The sequence below is a fragment of the Acartia tonsa genome, chromosome 15 (genome assembly GCF_053477335.1).
Source record: "Acartia tonsa isolate MP-2025a chromosome 15, ASM5347733v1, whole genome shotgun sequence".
Classification (NCBI taxonomy): Eukaryota; Metazoa; Arthropoda; class Copepoda; order Calanoida; family Acartiidae; genus Acartia; species Acartia tonsa.
Genome location: NC_137274.1, coordinates 21,231,195 through 21,240,455, shown reverse-complemented (window position 1 = coordinate 21,240,455; position 9,261 = coordinate 21,231,195). Strand labels below are relative to the sequence as shown.

Sequence of the window (9,261 nt, the reverse complement as noted above, 5' to 3'; positions counted from 1 at the left end):
TGGCCTATCCCTTTAGATCCTTGGTTGTGTGCGGTTGTCTATTTATTTTCTTGTCTAACACAAATGTATAGGTATTTGTCTGGGTCAAACCAATTTTCAATACCCTATTATATTCAAAATACCTTATATCTTATCTTAACTCTTAGACAAACAAATATGACAACATTCAATATATATATAATGGAGGAACATATTCACTAAATAGATGATCAGAGTACCATGACAACAAAGATGACAACATCCATAAAAGCAAAGCCCTGAAATGAAAAGACAAACGAACATTAATTTTTGTAGAGTGTCAGTACTGAATAATCAATAATAACCCCCATCTTTTAGTTAAGAAAAGAAAAAAAACACATATTACAAGCCCCTGCAGGGTTCATTAACCCTTAAACCTAACTGTGTATATAATATTTTTCTATCTCTTAGTGGGCTATATGGAATTTGTGGGAAACCGCCAAAAATTTACAATGTTGTAAGGTTCTAAAGATTTGGCCAAAATATTACCACAAAAATCAGGGTCCACAAATTAGATTTTTTACACACAACTTTTTAGGAGCGAAACTTCTCTATAATTATCTTTGTCTTTCCATCAATACTGTACTTTAGGGAAACTGTTATTTTCTCAGCTGCTATATAAGATACTAGCGGTTTCGCCCCTAGACTTTAAAAAATATAAAAATAAAAATTTCTGGTGCTGCGCCCATAATTTATGTGAAGTAGTTTTCCCAGATTTTTTTTTTCGGGGGATTGGAAATTTTTATTTTTGGAGTAGTTGGGGGTGTCCCATCCCCCCAGAAAATAGCCTAAAACCACCACAGGACCAACTGGACAGACGGACGGACAGACAAACGGACAGATATCATTCTACTTTGTATTATTAGATATACTGTTTTTTGTGAATATACTCCATTTCCAAAGAACCTTACTGTACAACTTAATTTGTCTGTCAGTCTGTCAGTCTGTCGTTAATGACCCATTAAACATTCTTTTATTTGATATTCTTTTAACCTTCTTTCTTTTCTTCTTCTCTTTAATTAAAGGTGTTTGACTGCTAGAATTTCCTTTTTAGGTTTGACAAATTTTAGGATCAAATGGACCATCTAGTTATATCATGTCTATAAATAACTTTCTGTTAAATGTCAGGTCAGTTTACTATTTTCTCTCTTAAAATCTAAAAGAAAATTATTAGCAAAGATATTTCTGAAAGTGACCATATCTGCATGTGTCTGGCCTAAACATATAACATAAATGATGACATGATGACATAAATTTCATCATTTTCCCCAAAGTGCCTATCGAGTAATGATTCATCCCCCTCCCCTCTCCACTTATTTTTAGATTGAGTATAGAATAATTCTAAATTGTGCTGGAAATGTTGAAACCGGTTTGTGACCATTTCCATCTCCCACTCCCAGGTTCTACGAAGTACCAGAAAATTTCACCCTTTTCACCGGAAAAGTGGTAAAGCTGGTCAATCTGGTAAATCTTACCAGTTTCGTGGTAAATTTTACCAGCAAAAATGTTAGCCAAGAAATTAGTAAAATTTTACCATTTTTTTTGTAAAAATTGACGAAACAAAAAACCCCGTTTTTTGTGTTTTAGATTAATTACAGCTCTTCATAATCAATTGTAGTACTTTAAAATAATGATTTCTATACAATGAAGCCTAAATTTAAAATTTTTTTTTTTTTTTAATTTTACCACATTTGGAAGTTTTACCAAAAATGTGGTCAATTTTACAACTTTATTTTTCAGGTTAAGTCCGAATTTTCGGACTTAGACAAAAAAAACGCAATTTGGTCAATTTTTACCAAAAAGTTGGTCAAATTTGACAAGGTATTTTTTTAGGCTAAGTCCAGATTTTTGGACTTTGACAAAAAAAATGAACTTGGTAAAATTTGACCAACTTTTTGGTAAAAATTGACAAGGTAAATTTTTAGGCTTAGTCCAGATTTTTGGACTTTGACAAAAAAAAACTTGGTAAAATTTGACCAACTTTTTGGTAAAAATTGACAAGGTAAATTTTTAGGCTAAGTCCAGATTTTTGGACTTTGACAAAAAAAAAACTTGGTAAAATTTGACCAACTTTTTGGTAAAAATTGACAAGGTAAATTTTTAGGCTAAGTCAAGATTTTTGGACTTTAAAACCTTGAAAATTATTTCATCATTTCTTTTAAAACATCCTCCCGCATCGTCAAAAATATATCAAATTTAATATTTACTTATTAGAGCTAGCTTCATACGAATTAAAATGAAAAGAAAAAAAATCCAGGTGTGTACGCAGATGTGCTGTGTGCATTTGAATTTATCGATTTTTCATCTTTAATATAAATATAAGCTTTCGTATATTCCCCTGAATGTTTCTAAAAGAAAGACAGAGATTTCAAATTATAGAGTAATTTCGCTACAAAACTTATATTTTTAAGTTTTGAAATTTATGGCACCTCTGTGCGCGCATGCGCACTATTGATAAGCTTATGATTATTTGAATATAGAGTGCCAAAAATAATTATTAGTTTTGATTCAATTTAATCAAATATTTTTCGAATCAAGAAGTAAATTACTACTCAATTTTCTCTAAATATTTAAATTTATAGAATTTACAATTTGTTTGGAAGATTTTTTTAAGCAAGATGTTTAAAAATGTGGCAAAATTGTGGAACAACAATGTTTCATGATTTCTATATATTTATGTTGTCTTTGCCAACCGGAAATACCACCGAGATGGGTTTTTAAAAGATGAATGCCACATTTTTTCGGCGTTTTTTAGACATTGATTAATTGAACGTTGACGATAGAATTTCAAACAGAGTATATAACATAAAAATACTGAATTTTAAATTATTTTTTTAGCAATTTTTCTAATGTCTAACACAGCTCTAAAGTCTAACACAGCTCTAAAAAGATGCATTAATTAATATGCAGCAAAAATGGATTGAAGATAATCTTTTTTTTCTATGAAGGCCGTACCATCAAAAGCGAAATAATTAAATAAATCATTGTATACTCTTTTAGATTTCGCGAATGTCGCGCTTGTTATTCATAGCGTAAAAAATGTCGAAAAAACGCAGCATTATCTTTTAAGAACCCGGCCGGAAATACAGCATATATATGGTTAACAACTATATATATTTAAACATTTTTTTTAATATTGAATGCACTATATTTTTTTTATATTCTATCGAATATATTTTATATGTCATTACAAAACTATATTACATTCAATATTAACATTAAAAAAAAATAACATCAATTTAAACTTTCGTAACCCTGTAATTGGTTAGTGGCTTCAGTAGTTCAGTTCTATTTAAACCACGCTTGAGCTAGCATCACCAGCATGGCTCTGCCTAGGCTTATCATTAGAAAGGTAAGGGTATTATTATTGGTTGAAAAGTTTGTACATTATCATTACAGGTATTGTGTCTTTAAAGGGACTGTGAACGTAAATTTTTCTCATCTTAATATCAAATCTTAACATTATCTCATTCATAATATCTCACAGATAGAGCAAAACGCGCTTTTGTTTGCTTAAAAAACGGCTTTTTCCGACGATTTTTATAAGGTACAGGGAAAGGAAGAAATTTTCCGTATTATATAAAATGTCCATTAAATTGATTTTTTCTCCCATTATAGCTAAAATTAAACTTTTTCATATAGTTCTAGATTTTTCCTAACAGTTAAGCTGACTTTTAACATAATCCTTGCTTTAAACCAATGTATAGTTACTTAGAAATTGATAAAATAAGCAATATTTTTTATTGAAAACCAAATACAATAACAAAGCCAGAAACAGGTTTTTTTATTATTATCCAATTAACTTTAGATGGCCCATCTCTTGCCCACCTTTAATTACAAATTTGTAAATAATAATGACGCAATATTTTTTTATAAACAGTCTGATAAAAGTGTAAACTAATTCTCCAAAGTGGGTTATTTATTGTCCAACACAATAAAAAAGGATATTATTATTTTAAATAACCTATGAGATTCAACCCTTTGTAGACAGTGAGGTATTTTTTTTGTCAATAATACGAATTTAAAATATGTCTTTATTACCTAACTACTACGTTATAAAAAAACTAATTGGCAATTTTATAGCATAAAATAAATCCTTAACAGTAAGTAAATTGTTTCAACTATATATGACAAGTTAAATATCCCTACAAACATTATAAGAATCAAAAACGTTCAGATTTTCCCTGTTTTTTCCTTTTTCCCTCTCAAAATACCATAAAATCAAGGCATTATTCCTGGATATTTTTGTTAATAGGACGTTTTTGGTTGATCAGTGTAGTGAAATGTGCTTAGTAAATGTTAAGATTTGATAATCAGATGAGAAATTTTTACGTTCACACTCCCTTTAATGGCTTTTCACATGTCTTATTTTATAAAGTAGGAAGGCTTTTTTTTTGTCTGAAGCTTAAGATCTCGGAATTTCACCTTGCATAGAGCATTCGTAAAATGTACTGGGGTGCCCTTTCTTTACTGTTTAGTTTTAATAAGAATTAAAAAAAAAACAATATTAGGGTTACTTTTCCTAGGAGTGAGAATATATATATATATAGTTATAAACATTCCCTGATCTTATGAGAAGCTAATTGAATAGGAGAACCATACAGATCGATCCAGCGGTTTGTAAGCTCAGCATTGTTAATTTTTAAAATATGCATTTTTAAACTCTCTTTACAAACTAGAATGGAAGAAAATAAAACCAAACAAATCAAATACATATAAGACCGATCTTTATTTATCCATCTTTCTTTATTACTTTAAATATATAATATTTATTTCCATATTTTTATTCTGTTCTTTACTTAGGAATGATAACTTTTTAACCTAACCAAAATATTCAGGGTCTGCTGTATTCCGGGCTGTTAGAAGAGCTTGTTGATGTGCTGGAGATGAAGGGGGACCACCTCATGGAAATCAAGGCCGCCGTGCTGAAGGCCCTCACCTCCATCATCCACCTGGACCGCAATCCCAAGCTGAACACAATCATTGACGCGACGGGCGCGGCCAATTTCAACGGATTTCTGCCGGTGATGGTGCGCAATTGTATTATAAGTTTAACCAGCAGCGGGAATAACGGCCAGTCAGGGTCTAGCGCTCCTGTTGTTGCACCGGCTAGCGCAGTTGCTGTGTTCCCGCAGCCGCTGGCCACCGCCCTCTTCTCGTTCCTGTACCACCTGGAGTCGTATGAGAGTGGCGGCGAGGCGCTGGTGTCCTGCGGCATGTTGGAGTCACTCCTTAAGGTCATACAGTGGCCCAGCAGTGAATTGGAACACATTACTTTTGTTACTAGGTATGTTTTTCATGTTTTGATATACAAGTATTACACTGAAAGCTAGGTAAAAAAACAAGGTTGACATCATCCATAATGTATATCATAGAAATAAAGAAAAATACGCACAATTTATAAAAATAAGTTTCTTTGTCTTTTAAAGCATGACCGACGGACGTAGTAAATTATATACTGGTTTCTCGCCGTCTGTCTTGAAAAGGATCGCATGTTAAAGATTGCATCACAGACGTATAAAGCGGACAAACAAAGCGTATTATAATAAAGTAGATTCTTTATAATAAGAAATATATTCAAAAGTTTAGAAAAATTTGTTTTTCATTCTTTTTCCAGCGTGGCTTCGAAACAAATTAAAATCGATTAGAAACGGTTCTCAGCCATAATGATAAAACATGTATACTGACCATTTTCCAAATAAAAATCATAATACAAGTACCAGTTTTGGTAGCCTAAGCCTTAAGCCTCTCAGGGCTAACAAAACTGCCTTTAATTATATGATTTTTATTTGAATATCCACAGAAAGCTATCTATAATACGATGGAATAAAAAATATTATTTAGGGCTGTAAGAGTGATAGATCTAATCACAAACCTGGACATGGCAAGTTTTTCAGACCCACGCGGGACTAACAACCTTCATCAACAGGCTGGAGTTAGAGGTGGACCACTGTAGGAAGCATCAACCCTTCCAGATCCAGGTATAACTTATTCCAGTATGGCTTCGAAACCGTAATATCTGGAGGATTAGAACTGGTTTTCAGCATAAGACTTTTCAGTAATTGAGAAAAAATCTTAGTGGGGGGATGGTATGATCAGGAATAAAACAATTAATTTAGACTTTTCATGGGTATGCTTCATGTCATCAAAAATTTAAAGATTTATATGTTTGGTACAATACCCCTAAGCGGCATAATAGTTGTGCCCTTATATTTTCAATTTTGAAATAGATGGTTTTAACATAAACAACAATCTTGTAGGTTGGAACTAAAGAGGAACGACTAACCAAAGTTATTGAGGAGGCAGAAACTATTCATGACGTAGCGGCCATAGCCGCTCAGGAGGAGCTGGTGGCGGCTCAGGATGCGGCTGCCGCCTCAGCTGCTTCAAGCACAGGTAAAGGATTTATACTTACAGGCTTGTTGATAGATTAATGTTGATTCTAAATGTTGACCCTTGTATTAAAGTAACAGGATGTTAGTATGGGTGGTGAAGGATCTCTCATACGGCAAAAAATTTGTTTTTCATTCTTTTTCCAGCGTGGCTTCGAAACAAATTAAAATCGATTAGAAACGGTTCTCAGCCATAATGATAAAACATGTATACTGACCATTTTCCAAATAAAAATCATAATACAAGTACCAGTTTTGGTAGCCTAAGCCTTAAGCCTCTCAGGGCTAACAAAACTGCCTTTAATTATATGATTTTTATTTGAATATCCACAGAAAGCTATCTATAATACGATGGAATAAAAAATATTATTTAGGGCTGTAAGAGTGATAGATCTAATCACAAACCTGGACATGGCAAGTTTTTCAGACCCACGCGGGACTAACAACCTTCATCAACAGGCTGGAGTTAGAGGTGGACCACTGTAGGAAGCATCAACCCTTCCAGATCCAGGTATAACTTATTCCAGTATGGCTTCGAAACCGTAATATCTGGAGGATTAGAACTGGTTTTCAGCATAAGACTTTTCAGTAATTGAGAAAAAATCTTAGTGGGGGGATGGTATGATCAGGAATAAAACAATTAATTTAGACTTTTCATGGGTATGCTTCATGTCATCAAAAATTTAAAGATTTATATGTTTGGTACAATACCCCTAAGCGGCATAATAGTTGTGCCCTTATATTTTCAATTTTGAAATAGATGGTTTTAACATAAACAACAATCTTGTAGGTTGGAACTAAAGAGGAACGACTAACCAAAGTTATTGAGGAGGCAGAAACTATTCATGACGTAGCGGCCATAGCCGCTCAGGAGGAGCTGGTGGCGGCTCAGGATGCGGCTGCCGCCTCAGCTGCTTCAAGCACAGGTAAAGGATTTATACTTACAGGCTTGTTGATAGATTAATGTTGATTCTAAATGTTGACCCTTGTATTAAAGTAACAGGATGTTAGTATGGGTGGTGAAGGATCTCTCATACGGCATAGTTCTCTTTTACATTGAAGCTTTTTAAAGGTCCAGTGTAACTATTTTGTGGTATGGTACCTCTAATGACCCAAGGCCCCTATAGGCCTTTTATAGCGAAGCCACTATTATTAAAAATAATCTTTAGTTCCCTCCAATTTTTCCCTTTTTTCCAGAAGAGATCATTTTTAAATTATTGCTTATAGACTGAAAATGCTTTACATACCTAAATTGCAATCTTTCAATTTTGATTAATAACATTGCAACCTCCTTTCTTTTTCAATGATTATCTTCCTATCTTTATAGGAGATGAAAGCATGGATGTTGATCAAATTGCTGGTCCTAGTGGCTCAGGTTCTAGCTCTAGGCTAGCTTCTCATCTTATTCAACAGGTATGCATTGTTTATTTATACAGGGATCTTAAGGGATAAGACAATGGACGATAAGTTTTTTAAGTTGCAAGCCAACGAATGAGAGATGCGTTGATTAAACCTTCAAGACCAGTAAAACTTACAGTCCAGTGTAACTTCCTTTCCTGGCATTTATAGAAGTTGAATAAGAAATGATAAAATATTATAAAGATATGCGAAAATGTAAAAAAGAGATAGGATATATGAAGAAATATTGATTTTAATCTTATATTGTATAACACAAACTTTGCTTAAATAAAAATAAAATCCTATAACGTAGCCCTATACTATTGAAAATAGTTAAATATAACAAAACATATTATTAATATCAATCTATCTGATTATTTAGGACGTACCCAAGCCTGGTTTGACCTGCCTACCCACGCGGGCTGCCTTGCTAAAATCTTCTAACAACCTATCTCTATTTAGGATGTACCCAAGCCTGGTTTGACCTGCCTACCCCAGCGGGCTGCCTTGCTAAAATCTATGCTCAACTTCTTAAAGAAGGCTATTCAGGAATGGGTTATTAAATGATTTAAGACGAAGTAAAATATTGTTTAAGTTTAAAAAAAGATTGTACTAAAATAATTTACGTTTCTGTAGACACAACGGGAATCATGGTTCTTATGGGATAGGACAAAAGACGAAGTATTGAAATTAAATCAAGATTTACCTAATAAAAATTAGGTACTCAAAGTTTTTGAGTTGACGAATAAGTAAACTTGTTTCTGAAACTTTGGATACCATTATGATATTTACACCATTTTACCCTCCCTGCCTGGGGTTTAGGTCTAAATTTATCTAATATTAGTACTTGTTTGGGACAGGGATCTAAAGGGACAAGACAATGGCGGATAAATTGATGTACATCAGCAATGATGATACACAAAATTACCCCTTCTGTGGAGTATAATTAGTTGTTGAAAGCTTTAGACACTTAACTTGATTAATCAACCATTCAAAATTCAATAAAAGTCCCTAGAGTTGTTGAGAACGGCTGCTGATTATTAGAATTATTATTTTATGTTCAAGTTAAATAAATATAAAAATACAACAAAAAATTTTATAATTTTTTCTATTTTTAAAAGCGAAGCTTCTCTATAATTAGGGTCGGTCGTTTTTTACCACTTTCTCACGATTTTTACCACCCGATTTTACCGCAATTTTCAGTCAAATTTTACCAGATTTCCGGTAAATTTTACCAATTTAGGACGAAAATATTACCAGGTGTTGACCAGTTTTACCACTTTTTCGGTAAAATCTTACAGAAATTTGCGGTAAGATTTTACCAAAAAAGTGGTAAAATTGGTCAAAATCTGGTATAAATTTGCGTCCTAAAATGGTAATATTTTACCGGAAATCTGGTAAAATTTGACCGAAAATTGTGGTAAAAAAAGGTGGTAAAAACCGTGAGAAAGTA

General features: G+C 32.9%; 2 protein-coding genes across 2 annotated transcripts; both read left to right on the top strand.

Annotated features, from left to right (window-relative positions):
- Nucleotides 1-3,890: 3,890 nt before the first annotated feature.
- LOC145307237 (E3 ubiquitin-protein ligase HUWE1-like) lies at nt 3,891-6,415 on the top strand. Its single transcript, XM_080149612.1, has 3 exons — nt 3,891-5,305; nt 5,863-5,999; nt 6,279-6,415. The coding sequence occupies exons 1-2, from the start codon at nt 4,905-4,907 to the stop codon at nt 5,972-5,974; spliced, it is 513 nt and encodes a 170-aa protein (XP_080005738.1). The 5' UTR covers nt 3,891-4,904; the 3' UTR covers nt 5,975-5,999; nt 6,279-6,415.
- A 986-nt stretch (nt 6,416-7,401) lies between these two features.
- LOC145307236 (E3 ubiquitin-protein ligase HUWE1-like) lies at nt 7,402-8,448 on the top strand. Its single transcript, XM_080149611.1, has 2 exons — nt 7,402-7,823; nt 8,271-8,448. Exons 1-2 carry the CDS (start codon nt 7,749-7,751, stop codon nt 8,373-8,375), a joined length of 180 nt encoding a protein of 59 aa, XP_080005737.1. The 5' UTR covers nt 7,402-7,748; the 3' UTR covers nt 8,376-8,448.
- Nucleotides 8,449-9,261: the final 813 nt, after the last annotated feature.